At 31.5% G+C, this 14,995-nt stretch overlaps 2 protein-coding genes across 2 annotated transcripts; both read right to left on the bottom strand.

Annotated features, from left to right (window-relative positions):
• Positions 1 to 5,246: 5,246 nt before the first annotated feature.
• Positions 5,247 to 7,095, bottom strand: LOC145618600 (small heat shock protein, chloroplastic-like). Its single transcript, XM_081673376.1, has 2 exons — positions 5,961 to 7,095; positions 5,247 to 5,700 (listed from the first exon to the last, which is right to left on the bottom strand). The coding sequence occupies exons 1-2, from the start codon at positions 6,208 to 6,210 to the stop codon at positions 5,393 to 5,395; spliced, it is 558 nt and encodes a 185-aa protein (XP_081529502.1). The 5' UTR covers positions 6,211 to 7,095; the 3' UTR covers positions 5,247 to 5,392.
• Positions 7,096 to 8,265: 1,170 nt separating this feature from the next.
• On the bottom strand, positions 8,266 to 9,430 carry LOC145618222 (small heat shock protein, chloroplastic-like). The gene is made up of 2 exons (XM_081672997.1): positions 8,929 to 9,430; positions 8,266 to 8,797 (listed from the first exon to the last, which is right to left on the bottom strand). Exons 1-2 carry the CDS (start codon positions 9,176 to 9,178, stop codon positions 8,490 to 8,492), a joined length of 558 nt encoding a protein of 185 aa, XP_081529123.1. The 5' UTR covers positions 9,179 to 9,430; the 3' UTR covers positions 8,266 to 8,489.
• Between the last annotated feature and the right edge of the window lie 5,565 nt (positions 9,431 to 14,995).

The following is a 14,995-nucleotide window of genomic DNA, read 5'->3' as shown; positions in this document are numbered from 1 at the left end:
AAAAGTTTCTTGGTATCACTAGAGAAATAAGGGATGAAGCTTCCAATAACGTTCCTGGAGTGAACGCATAAGTAGATACATATATTTGTTTGGACCAACCCCTTTGAAATTTTACATTTTTGCGTTGTTGATTTTTTCAAAATCGAACCAATTCAACTTCGTTGTTCCAAAATCCTAATTCCTATATATAGAAGTGCCTTTCCAGGAAAATATAGACCGCTTTCTAGAAACAAAAAGGTTATAGTTACATCATTTTGCAAACAAAAACTAATGAAAAAGGACAAAAGGGAAATTCTAAGAAATAGGGAGGAAAAACACGTCAAATAGGAAAATTTGCAAATTGCAGCCATTTAAAGAAACCATTTTGGAAATTTTAGCCATTTAAATAAAATTACAAATTGCAGCCCAAAAGTTACTATAAATTATAAATTGCAACCCGATTTAACTTTTTCATTGATTTACATGTCGAAAAATCTTCGGTTAAGGCTTTAGGGGCCATTTTTGCCTTAATGGTCCGAATTGAGCACGGAATTAGCAAAACAAAAAAAACATAAGTGTCTCGTTTTTAAAGCAAAATATAATTGCCACAAATTGATACTTTTTTGTTACGCAAAACGAGGCACTTGCATTATTTTTTGCTAATTCCGAGCTCAATTCGGATCCTTAAGAAATAAAATGGCCCTAAAACCTTAACCGAAGATTTTTCAACATGTAAACCAATGAAAAATTTGAATCGGCTGCAATTTACAATTTTTACAAACTTTTGGGCTGTAATTTGCAATTTTTTTTTTCAATAGCTGCAATCTGCAAAGTAGTAACTTTAAATGACTGTAATTTGCAAATTTTTCTCGGAATTAATACGTTAGAATTTAGAATTTATAATGTTGTTTGACAGAGGAGTAATCAAGTACTCCCTTCGTTTTTAAATACTTGCTTCATTTCTCAATGCGCGGAGTTTTAGGAGAAATTGGAGAAAGCAATAAAATATGGAGGTAGTGGGGTTGGTGGAAGAATAAAAAATTGTAAAAAAACAAAAGTAGTGGAGAAATTGAAGGAGAGAATATGAAATTAATAAATATGATATTTCTTGGGTCCACTAGGTGAGAGAAATGAATTAAATTTTGTAAACGCTCCAAATAAAGAAATGTAGCAAGTATTTAAAAACGGTCGAAAAAGGAAAGTGGAGCAAGTATTTAAAAACGAATGGAACAGATCGAGTATTATGCACCTAGGTATAGACAAACATTTATTAATATGTGTAAACTGCAAACCAATAATTTTTGCTTATTTTGAAAACAAAAATTATAAGGTAAAAGTTAACGAATGTCCCCAAAGCTTTAGATAAAGAACTGAAAATGAAAATGTTAAAGTAAAATAAATATTATTTACACTGATTTATGCGTGATTTTGAGATGCATTGTAAACTTAGACCCCGTTCTTTAGAGCTGTTCTGCTCTGCTCTGCTCTGCTCTACTTAGCCCTGCTCTACTCTGCTCTGCTCAAATCAAATCTGCTCTGCTCAAAAGGAATCCGCTCTGCTCGGCTCTACTCTGCTCTCCTCTATTTTCAAATAATAATTAATAATTAATAATTAATAATAACAACAATAATAATTAATATTCAATAATAATTATTAATATTGTATTGTTGATAATAATTATAATTATGATAATTATTAATATTAAAACTAAATTTAATAATTATTAATATTAATAATATCAATATTTATTAATCATAATAATAATTATTAATAATAATAATTATCAATAATAATATTTAATAATTCAAACTATTAAGAATTAATATTTAATAATATTATTAATTAATAATTTTTAATAATTATAACAATTCTTTCAAAAAAAATAAATAATAATAATAACGATTAATAACAATTTCTTTATCAATATTTGATATTATAATTATAATGTGTAAAAACATTTTATGTGGGTATTGATAGTTAGTTCATTGAGTTGAATTATTTTTCAAATCTTTCCATACATTTTAAGAATTAAAAAAAGAGGTTGCTTTCAAGTAGTACTTTGTATATTATTATTATTTTTAGGGTTAAAAATATATAATTAAGACAAACTTATAAGTAAAATCATTATTACTCATTAAATCATTTTATTTTAAAATTTTTGTGAAATAAATGTAAGTTAACTGTTGTCTTTTATCTTTCTACTATTAACATATGTTAAATATGGTACACATATATTTATGTTTTCACTCACCTAAGTCGTATATGCACTTAATAATAATAATAATAACAACAACAACATTAATAATAATAACATTAATAATAATATTAATAATAATGTTGAAATCTGCTCTGCTCTGCTGAAATTTAATCTGCTCTGTTGAAATTTAATCTGCTATGCTCTGGTGACCCCTGCACTGCTCTGCTCTGCCCAAAAGCTCAAAAGAACAGGGCCTTAATACACTACTACTTTAGGTAAGATATTAATTACTCCCTTTATTCTTAAATAATTGCTACATTTGACTTTTTTTTCGTTATACAGACAATGTCCATTATGATTTATGAGACTCAACTTTGAGTATTTAAATACAAAATGAGTAGTATTTACATCCAATGGTGATATCCAATTCGCTTCTCAATTTAACAACTCATGTGGAGTTTAATTATCCAATGGGGAGACTCTCTAAAGTATACTAATGTCACTTTCAATTTATAGCCCGCCAAATCCATTATATAAGTTTTCAAAAATATAAATAAATATAAACCTTAAGTAAATTACAAATATATTATAATATTGATAAAGGACCCATACTTTTTGTCAAATGAGACTCAAAGGTTGAGTATCTAAATTTAGCAACTTTCTTTTGAAGTTGCTAAGTTTAGAATGCTCGCTCTCTCCTAAAAAAACTCCTTCAAGTCTCACAATTAGAGACGGTCATATCTTGTATTAACTTTGACCTTAGCTTATTAGTAAAGTACAAAACCAAAATTTTATCATGAATATATTGTTAAATATATAATCCATCTATTCTTACTTTTTTTTTTGCCCCATTTGACTTTTCACGGTCTCTAAAACGTGTGTGTCTTAAAGCATATATATGTATGGTTATTTCTATGCGTGTAAAATAATATAAAAACTATTAATAAAGTATACAATGAGACGAATCCGATAAGTCCTCACATGACTATATTACTTCTTATTGATTAGTGACAATTAATAGTCAAAGTTTACAAGTTTAACCTATAAATTGGCAGTGGGGCAAAAAATTAAGGACGAGGGAGTAGATATTAATATAAAGTTTCATAATATCAACTTTATTTTTTTTATCTATTATTTCATTAATATTTGGTCATATATATCTAATGTCAAATTAGTGCATTGGTCTAGTAAAAAAAAAAAAAGGGTATATTATGTGCCAAATTTGATTGTGTCAATTATTTAGAAACGGGGGGGATCAATTATCTAACACCCAAGTCACTTAGCTTGTTGGCAGGATTTTATAATTATTATTATACTAAATTTGTACCCAGGCGATGCCTAGATGGTTAATAAAATTTTAAGATAACATTTTTACTTGAATTTACGATTCGGTCAAATATTTCCTTCTGATAATGTATGATATTTAGACATACGATATCTTATAGTGTGCTTTTTGTAGTTTTGTTTGTAAATACATATTTTTTTTTTTGAAATAATGTTTGTAAATACATATCTATGTTACTATTGGCTTGAAATCATTTTTATTGAACTGAATTATCTTCACTAAACTGAAAGTATTTTTACCAAACAAAAGTTTCTTTTACAGATAAAACTTATTTTTATTGATTGTCTAATTTTTTTTTTTTTATATAAATAAACTAAATAACACTGCATTTTGTATGTTGCTAGCCACATCATTTGACCAGACAAAGTAATTCCTATAAAACTGACCGAGTAAACCTTATAATACTAACTGATTTGTTACCTCTAACACTAACTAAATAAACCTAATTTATAATACTGACTGAGTAACCACTATAACACTGACCAAGTAACCTCTATAGCACAAACGAAGTAACTCTTGTAATAGTTGGTGAATAGATTTGGTCAGCTATGTAGAAAAGTTTGTGCTTAAATATATTATAAATGGATCTATTTTAAAGTACTTTTTAAAACGAATTTGATGATGGAAATAGATTTGAGTTATAGGGTATTTATTAAAAGTTATGATTTATTTTTTGTATATGAAATATTATAATTCTATCGATAATAAAACTCTAGCTATACAACAATTTTATCTTTAAAAAATCTATCCAAAATTCGTTTACTTAGCATCCTTTGTGTCACAAATTCACAATAATACCTATTTGTCACTTACGTGGCTCGACACTTGGCTAAAAACAGTAAAAAGTGGAATGTCAAGTGTGGATGTCTCATGGCCTGGCTGCGAGATCAGCTTTATATATTCGTGATATGATGTGACAAACAAAAATCACTCATACCAAGCGTTGAATTTGAAACCTGCAAGTTTTATGTCAACTTCAATGGTAAGCTAATTAGCAAATTAGCTTGTCATATCACATATGATTTCAAGTTATTCTCTTTTATAGCTATAGTTTTGGCCAATGGTTAGCTTATAGCTTGTGATTTAAATAAGCCTTAATTTCTTAATTAGCCTTTTAAATTAAATTTTATTAATAAGTCGTCAACCCCTTATTTTTGGCAAGTTTCTTCTCAAGCAAATTAGTTTAGCTTAATGACCGACCTAATTTCAGTTTTTAGTTTCACTAGCTTAGTACTGGAAAAAGGTCAAGCTTATAGCTAGGGGATTTTTTAAATTGCTAGCAAGTGATTATACCTGACCAAATGTAAACAATAATTGAGGGCTTGTTCAATTCACATTATTTACTGAATTAAGCTAAACTAAACTGAATTGATTGGAGCTAAACTGAAATGAACTGATTGGAGCTGAATTGAACTGAACTGAACTAAATAGAGCTAAAATGAATATTTTATGAGAGAAGGAAATTAGGAGTTGAACTGAACTGATTGGAGCTAAACTGAACTGAAGTGAACTGAATTGAAATTAAGCCGAAGTGAACAGACCCTTACATAATGACTTTGCTATTTGTTCCCATAATGTGCTTTATTTGTTCCCATTATCAACCTTTAGTTAAGGGTTTGATGTGTACCAAAAGAAAGTCATACAAGCTTACAACAGCAACACCCAAAAAAAAAAAAATTAAAAAAAAAAAGACTTTGTAAACAATAAGGACCATGTATAATACTAGTAGTATAGGGTTATTATAAGTGTTTCATTACAACATATAGGTCATTTCATTTGAATATATTGCAAACAGAGCTTATTTTCATAGTATAACACACATGAACTAGGGATTAAGAGAGACGGTTCATTTGTAACAGGTTATAATTAATTAAGCGGATCGAACTGGAATTTGGATGATTTTGTGCTCAAATTTGGTAATTTTTGGGACGGTTATGTAAAGAACACCATTTTTAAACGCGGCCGTGATTTCTTCCTTCCAAGAATTAGGAGGCAATTGAACCCTGCTATCATAGGGGCTAAAGATTTTCTTCCCAAATGCATCAATTCCACCTTCTCCCTTGATCACTAGCAAGTTATCCACGACGTCGACTTCGATGTTTTCTGCATTAGTCCCCGGCATGTCAAACCACATCTTGATTTCGTGCTCGTCCTCTGTAGTGTTCCAGGGAGTTCGTACTGCAAAACATGTTACAAGTATTACGTATCAATGTATGTACTTGTATATGATTAGAATATATTTTGGTTTATTCGATCTTCAAGATCGAGTAAATGTATTAGTAAATGTATTAAATTTAATAGTTTATAGTCTATAACATTTATGAACTAGAGTTTGTTTATGCTCGTATCTAAATGTGTTACTTTAATTAAGTACGTTACGTACATATTGTATGTTTTAGCATGTAACAAGGAAAAGAGTGATATAAGTGTAATTTTACCATAAGGAGAGGTTTCGAGGAGGGCGACTTTTTTGTGAAAGGGTGAACCTGTCACGGGATTGACAGGGTCAATTGGCTGACCACCTGCCTGTTGGGCTCGCACCATCATAGACGACCTTGAAGGTTTGTTCGATGGTGTAGCGGACACCACAGAAGATTGTGGGATCAACCCAATTGGTAATGGGTTGGTAAAGGGCCTGTTCGACACGAGAGTTGAAGATGAGCATGCCACCAACGCCTTGCTAGCCATTCTCGTACGAAAAAATTAGGTAATTGCTGGAGATTTCAAGTTAGAGTAATTATTGTAAGAATGTTCTATGTTATTAGTACATTCATTGGAGCTTATATATAGAGTTCTTTTGATTACCTTTATTTGTCTAGCTTCTTTGTATGTTTATCTATATTCTATAAGAAGCCTCATAATTCATTCCTAAATTGATGTTCTTTATTGAAAACAAAATTATAAAATGAGGCCTTTTTCCTAACAAAAAGATGCACATAAACAGTGCAAAACCTAGTTGTAACATAATTTATATGTTTTAGTTAATTACGGATAGATTTGTTGTATATATTTTGCTTCTGTCGTTTTACTAGAATATGATGCCTCGTTACTTTGCTTTGGTTGGTGGTAAGACATCACTTGCAACATTAAAAAAAATATATTAAAAAAAAAAAAAAAAAGAAAGAAAGAAAGAAAATAATATAAAAATTAAATTGTACTTCGTATATTGTCATATTGTGTATTAGTCAAGAACTCAAGATTTACGCAAGCAAAATAATATTGTAAATGCAACCCTTTTTGTTTGAAAAATTTACGCAAGCCACTTGCATGCAAAACGAAAATTAAAATAGATCGGAGCCAAATAATTTCCACCTAAAAAAAATATGTTAGTTATTATTGTTTCCATTGAAAAAATAAATTGGGTTTTTGCTAATGGGGGATCCCAAAATTTGCTTATGGGGGTACGAAGTCATGCTTAATAAAAATTGCAAAGTAATATGCTGAGTATTATTGTTTTTTTTGCCAACTAAAATTGAGATTATTAATTCATTTCACTATTATATTAGTTTTCGTGTATATGATGTACCAATCCTCCGGCAATGAGGCTTATGAAGGGGTAACGGAATATGTTTATTCGTGATAAAATGATAATTTTTCTCGTTAATTGTTGACTTGTTTCAAATAAACATTGTCACTCCCTATCTCAAAACTCATTAATTAGTGTTGGATTCATAATTTTTGTCAGAAATCATTCTAATTTCATTTTGGGAAATTCTCAATGGTAGCCTATGTATTTATCTTACACTGAAATTGTAGCCTTTTCTTTTTCCTATTATGACCATAACTAAGAATTTAGTCCTACTTTTTCAAAAAAAATAAAAAAAAATATAGTCCTACAAATATCCCTATTTTCATAAATCTTTTGTTAAAATTAATTATGGTTAGATATTTATTTATTTATGTTTAAAAAAAAGGAGAAACCACTCTATTTAAACTTTCTTGAATTTTATCCATAGTTCTTACTCCCTTAATTTTTCTTAAATGCTCATTCTTTAGCTCACTTTCCTCATTTTTTTTTTCAAACTCTTTCAAATGCTTATTTTGTTATGTCCTTTTCTTTATATCATATGATTTCTTATGACGATTCATGTTAGTAAACCACAAATTGTTTTGGGAATAAGATTTTGTTGTTGTTGTTTTTTTTTTTTTTAAAAAGGAGAAGCTCAAAATAAATTTTTTTTTTTAAAAAACCCCCACTTACCCAATTTAATTTATTTTAAGTGAGTTTAGAACTTTAGATCAGATTTAGGTCTAATATTTATCAGGCCACATCGGGAAATAAATGTTTTATTTCTTAAAATGTGCACTTCCTCCAGTTTTTAATATTTACATCACTTTGACTTTTGTATTATTCACGTACTCTCATTGGATTTTTTTTACTATAAATGTCTATTCTCATGATATAGTTTTTTTTTTTATTTTATTTTTTTTAAGTAATTTTTACTAGTTTATAATTAAATGTATTATCCTTACAAAAATTAAATGTATTAATGGTCAAAGTTTCACAAAAATCAACCAATGAGAATTAAGTATAGTGATGGTCATTGTGAGTGTATGTCTCAATATATAATTTTTGTTATGTCTCAATAACAAAAGGCATACATCAAAAAACAATGGGAATATGTGTAATTTTTGTAAAACTTCTTTATAAAGAAATGATCCAATATTGTAAGGACATATAGAGTATAATAATATTGATGATCATTCATACATCAAGTAGGGTCATATACTCATATAGATCTATTTCAAATAATCAAATTTATATTATGAATTTATGACATAAAGTTTGTAAACCCTTGTAGTTCGTACACTATCGTAATTGAAACCATGCTGATTAAAAACATTGCAAACAAAGTTAAGCATTTTATTTACGTTTAGTATTTCAATGAAAAGATCAACATAAGATAACTTCTCTCATACAGAGATTGAGATACGATTATATTCTTAGCTTGTGTAACGAGTTACGTTTAAGCAGCTCTAACTGGAATGTGGATGATTTTGTGCTCAAATTTGGTTATCTTTGGCACAGTTATGTAAAGAACACCATTTTTGAACACGGCCGTAATCTCTTCGTTCCACGAATTCGAAGGCAATTGAACCCTGCTGTCATAGGGGCTAAAGATCTTTCTTCCAAAAGCATCAATTCCACCTTCTCCCTTGATCACTAGCAAGTTATCCACCACTTCAACTTCGATATTTTCTGCTGCAGTTCCTGGCATGTCGAACCACATCCTGATCTCGTGTTCATCCTCACTAGTATTCCATGGAGTTCGGACTGCAAATAAATTAAACCATTATATAGCTATATCACACGGAAAAATGTTTGGTTGACCCTTTGAATTAAAAGTGCAGTGTCATAATGCTAAACATAAAGTTTGTTAAAATTGCTAGATGTGTAGTATTTACCGTAAGGAGAGGTTTCAAGGAGGGCGACCTTTTTGTGAAAGGGTTCACCAGTCATAGGATGGACAGGGTCAATTGGCTGCCCACCCGCCTGTTGGGCACGGACCATCAAAGACGACCTTGAAGAAGGTTTCTTTGATGGTGCAGCCGATACCACAGAAGGTGGCGGGATCAACCCAACAGGCATTGGACTAGTAAAAGCCCTGCTTGAGACCAGAGTAGTTGCTGAACATGCCAAAGCCTTGCTTGCCATTTTCGCCGTAACAAGAAAAATAAATGGAAATTGGGAATGAGTATACTTCACTAGAACAAATATAAGAAATAATTACAAACTCTATGTTACTCACTTGATTGTTGGAGCTATTTATAGTGTTTAGTTGCCTTATCTGCAATATAGTAGAATAAGCCTCACTTTTTTCTAGTAGAAGCCTAATTCTCAAATTGGTATTCTTAATTGAAAGCAATGTACTGTAATAGAATAAGGCAATTTTCCCAAGCTAAAAGAAGCAAATAAAGTCATAACTAGAACAAACTATGTTTATTTTATCATGCTATAAATTTATTGTATTCTGATTTTGTGTCCTTTTGCTAGAATATGCTGCCTTATGACTTTGCTTTTGTTTGTGGTAAGACATTTCTTGCACCATAATTTTTCAAAATTCCTACATTTTTTTAATTTTTTTTTATTGTTATATATTTATTTATTATATTTTGGGGTAGCTAGGATTTTTCGTTACATATTTATTAGATACCCCCTCCGTGTTTTTTTAAGTGTTATATTTTGACCGGCACATAGATTTAGACAATTTAATTGACTTCAATAAAATAAGAGGTTAGTGGAGTATTTGAAGTATTAAAAAATTGTAAAAGAAAGATAGTTGGGTTAATAATTTATTTAAAAGTAATGAATGTAAGAGAAAAGATATAATAAAAAAAAGTAGTAGTGGGTTTGGATGGACCATGATAGGAGAGAGAAAGAATATTTTAATGTCGCTTTTTGCCAAAAAAAAAAGTGTAACACTTATAAAAATACGACCGGATTTAGTAAGTGTAATACTTATTAAAACATGGAGGGAGTATATATAGTTTCATCAAAATTTGGAAAATTTTCATACTCCATAAATATTAGGAAATTTTGACATTTGCTACCACTAAAAACACCACGCTTCACATTTTCTACCTGTTTAAATTTTTTTTTTTTTACTTTACTACCCACTTAAAATAGAGTTTGTTACAAAACACTACCACTTAACAAAAACCGTTAAGGTTCCGTTAAGTGGGGCCCAATATTTCATTAAATAATAATTTAATTTATTAAAAAAAATTTAAAAACAAAATCCCCAGCCACCGAAACCACCAAACAGCCACCTTCCCCCCTCCCCTTCCCGGCGCCCAAACCTTCCCCTGACGCCGGCGAACCCCCAGACCACCACCACTGACACCACCATAACCCCCAAATCCGACGACGCCCCATATATACCAACACCACTGTAACCCCCAAACCCAGACCACCACCACCACCGTAACCCCCAAACCCATACCAACACCACCGTAACCCCCTTTCCCCTTCCCTCCATCGGAAATCGGCCCCCTCCCCTGATTCCCCCACCGAAATCGACCCCCCTCCCCTTCCCCTACCCTTTTCGGCCATCCCTAACCCTAAACCACCACACCAAAACTACCATAACCAAAACCCTAAAATTCGGCCATCCCTATTTAAAATTAAAAAAAAAAATTTCTTTTGCAGTTGTGTTTAAACAAATGAAATGTTTCCTTTTTCAATAACTTAATATTTTCTCTACTTTTAATAATACTAGGGGGTCCTATGCTCGTGATAATATAACTTGTTGTATAATGTTAAAAATCCTTATTAATTAAAGTTATATTGGACTAATTCTATACTAGTACAAAAAACAAGAATATAGAACGCCTAAAACAAGCTACATAAAACGTCTCAGAGGCGTTCTTCTGAGCACAAACTTTTAAATAAAATGGATGTTCAGTAAATTACTGAACATCCGTTATAAAGTGACAATAAAATGTGCAAAAGTTACACTAAAACGTATAAAAGTTACCCTGACATATGTACGAGTTATTTATGCTTCATTGATGAATTTGACAAAAGTGACACTAAATTTGACAAAAGTAACACTAAATCTGACAAAAGTGTACCCGATGTACAGTAAATTACTGAAAACCGGGTGTATACAAAAGTTTTCCTCTTCTGAGGGGGTGCCTTGATTATAAAGTCTACAGAACGCCTTAAAGAGGCGTTCTATATCTAACACAATACAGATCGCCTATCTAAGATAGGAGCTTCATATTTCAAGGACAAAGTGAATTAAAAAAATAAAAAAAGAGTTATCATCTTAGGAAAGGCGCTCCATAGCTATATGAAAAGAGAGCGCCTATCACATATAAGCGCTCTCTTTTCCTTTAAAAAAAATATTATTATATGGATTTTTTTAGAAAATAACACCACAAAAATCACCGAAATTTGATTATAACACTAAAAATTTTGAAACTTTTATTATAACACCACAAAAAAACCATAAAATTTATTTTACCAACCACTAACGGATTTTTGGATGGAATCTGTTAGTGGGACCAGTATGGACACATGTCAATTAAGTATTAGTTAAAAAAATTAAAATAAATAAAACTAAAAAAAAAAAACAACCTAACCCAGCACTAGTCTTTCACCGGCCAGCAGCCCAATCCTAGCCGCCATGAAAACCAGTGATGTCCGGCCAGCCACTAGCCTCACTCTGTCCCAGCAAAATCGGGCTAACCACCACCCTCACAACCGGCGACAACCAACTCACACATGCATCAAATCCACCACGAAATCTGCCGCCCAAAAATCGAACGCCTTGAAATCGATTTGGTTTCTAGGTACGGGTTTGGGCGGGGTATGGGTGTTAGTGTTGGAGTTTCGGCGGTTTGGAAACGATTTAGGGTAGGGGAGACGAGTTCGACGATGGTGGTGTTTGTGATGTTATTTCTACTGGTGTAGGTTGGGGTTACGGTGGTTCGGCGACGGTGTAGGTTGGGGTTTCAGCGAAGGTTACTTTCTGCTGGTTTAGGTTGGGATCACGGTGGTACGGCAACGGTTTCGGACCATCGTCGACGAATTCGACAGTGCAGGGGCTGGGAATGGGTGGTGGGACCAGCGCTGGTGGTGGCCCTGGTGGGGGTACTGGTTGCGTAACACGTATACAGTGTGGGACCCGCTTAAAGGCTTTTTTTTTTTATATATATATAGTGTTATAATCAAAATTTGGGCTTTTTTATGTGGTTTTTTTGGATGGCAAAGTTAAATTTTCCTCCGTTCTTTTTTACTTAACATGTTTCTTTTATCACGCTTGCCGATGTAAAACTTCAACCATCAATAACTTTAACTCTCCATAAGGCGAAATTATAAAAGTTATATATTATGATAGTACTTAGTGAGACGATTGTAACAAGATCCCACATGAGTATGGTTTTTCTTACGTATTATTCACAAAAGACGGTCAAAAGAGGGGTAATAAATAGTGTAAAAGTCAAAACGGGTCAAATAAAAAAGAACAGAAGAAGTACAATAACAATAATTATCATTATTAAATATAATAATATTAATAATAATTAATACGGAGAACACAATAAATAAAACATCATACCAATAACATTATACATAGTATTAATTAAAATATTAAATATTTGAATTAGAATAACAAAATTTCTTACAAGACATTTACATTACAAATTCTATAATACAACTAATACAAGTACATTGAGCCGATTGTGTCAAGCCTGCTATTTTCAAACAAATTTGCATGCTAATATCTGTAAAAACATGTAACAACAAATGATAAGACTATATTATATTTCAATGTAATTTAAAGTGAATTTTATACAACTTCAATTACTGAATCAAGTCCTTGCTAGAAACCCGGAATCCACTCAAACAAATATAGATCTTAATACAATTTTAATTAAGACATTAAATCTCATCCCACAAGAAATCAAAGTAAACCTAGTTCATGTAATGTCACTCATATATGTTTAAACTAAACAATTAAAGAAACTAAAGGCTTGTTCACATTAACAGAACTGAACTGATTGGAGTTGAACTAAACTGTTTGGAGCAGAACTAAACTGAACTGAATAAAGCTGAAATGAATATTTTATGAGAGAATGAAATTAGGAGCTGAGCTGAACACAACGGATTGAAGCTAAACTAAACTGAACTGATTAGAGCTGAGTTGAACTGAACTGAACTAAAATTAAGCTGAAGTGAACATGTGAATAATGAAGAAAAACCTGCTATCGCTTCCAGACTTCCACTATTGGCACACAGAATTAGAGCAACCGCACCAAACACCTACAACCACACCATCAGCGCACAAAATTAAAACAAATCGCACCAAACATAAAATTTAGATCTAAAGTAATTTTATAATGAAAATCATAAATTTTAGATATAGGATAACTGAAAATTAGAAAACAAATCTAAAGATGAAAATCAGACATTACTCAAATTAGAGAGCTGAAGTAATTGAGTATTAAAACGAAATAGAAAATAAAAAATATAATCTATAATCCAAAACTTTACATCGAAAAAAAAAACAAAAATTGATAATCGAAAACTTTAGATCGAAAAAAATAAAAAACTTCAAATCCGCAAAAATTTAGCATGAAGTATCCCAAAAATCTAGTACCCAGAAAATTAATCCAACTTGAACAATAATCATCTACAACATTCAAACAAAAAAATCTTCCAAAATAATATTCGATGATAACAAAGAGAAACATCGATCTTACCTAGCATCAGATCACTACTGGCTAAGGAGGAGGATGCGAGGCTTCTTGTTCATCACTTTGTCATTGGCTAAAGGAAACGTCAATGGCGAGCAAAATGCTTATTAAAAAAGGAAGAGAGGAGAAAAAGGAGGCGAGAAAAAGAAATTTTTTTAAAGGAATGAGATAGGGAGCGGTGGTGAATATGCTGTAGGCGTAGGCGTCGTTTGAAGTGCGCCTACGTTAAGCATGTGGTGAATGTGCTTGGCACTCATAGGAAGTGGAAATTGCCATTACAATTAGGGACATGATTAGGGACAAAGCAAAGTAGGGAGCCGCCAACAAGTTTTTAAGGAACTTGTAAACCGTTCACGGATCATTTAAGGCAACCACAAATAAAGGGACAATGATAAGCCACAACGATTGACCCGTGAAGGTTACACCCCATTCATAATCCATAAGATTACTAACTCCATATGGTTCGGAACCACAAAAAGAGGAACGGGGATGATGGTACGAAGTGAGTCATGGAGTCACATTCGCCCGTATTGGCCTCTACTCGATTCTTATTGTGAAAAGTATTCCTGCAATCTCAAAGGCATAAAAACAAAAATATTCAATTCGTTCCAAACTATTATTATGCTAAATTGATTGAATATTAATGCACACATATAATTCTAATTATTAATGATCACTTCAATTAACAACAAGATTAAAGGAACCTAAACCTGTTGTCCAAATTATCTTATTAGTCGTGATTTTCAATTACATATTCCCTTTAAACATGCAATATGGTGATCATAAATAATAATAGAATCAACATCAATATTGGAAGCAATTCAGCAATAATCCAACAATATAAAAAATCGATAGAAAAATAATAGAAATAAAAGGATCATATTTTCTTACTTTGATTTTTCTTGCTTGCAACTATAAAAACAATAAACGCGTTAGTAACTTCAAGGAAAATTAATAAAACAATAATAAAATTAAATGGAGTTGATTTGGGGCCAAACACTTAAACATTTCTACCTTTCACGCCGTGGTTTAAGGACAGAACCTCAGGTTAAGTACGGACTCCTAGGAGTACCTAAGGGATGTATTTTGAAAGAATAGGGTAGGCTAGTGTTTAGGCTAGAGCATAGAAGAGAGAATGAGAGAATTAATTGATGCCTCAAACTGCAGAAATGAGGGTCCTATTAATAGGGAAAATGAGTAGAGAGAACACACGGAACCCTAAACAGACAAAACCCTAAAAAAAGGTTGCCGCTACAAGTCATCACATTGG

Source organism: Chenopodium album, chromosome 26 (genome assembly GCF_948465745.1).
Source record: "Chenopodium album chromosome 26, dcCheAlbu1.1, whole genome shotgun sequence".
Lineage (NCBI taxonomy): Eukaryota > Viridiplantae > Streptophyta > Magnoliopsida > Caryophyllales > Amaranthaceae > Chenopodium > Chenopodium album.
The sequence above is the reverse complement of the archived record's forward strand: the minus strand, read 5'-3'. Positions and strand labels throughout refer to the sequence as shown.

Coding starts and splice junctions, on each gene's coding strand:
- LOC145618600 (XM_081673376.1), bottom strand. CDS start 6,210: ATGGCTAGCAAGGCGTTGGTGGCATGCTCATCTTCAACTCTCGTGTCG. Junction 5,701..5,960: donor CCTCGAAACCTCTCCTTATG/GTAAAATTACAC, acceptor CATGTTTTGCAG/TACGAACTCCCTGGAACACT.
- LOC145618222 (XM_081672997.1), bottom strand. CDS start 9,178: ATGGCAAGCAAGGCTTTGGCATGTTCAGCAACTACTCTGGTCTCAAGC. Junction 8,798..8,928: donor CCTTGAAACCTCTCCTTACG/GTAAATACTACA, acceptor ATTTATTTGCAG/TCCGAACTCCATGGAATACT.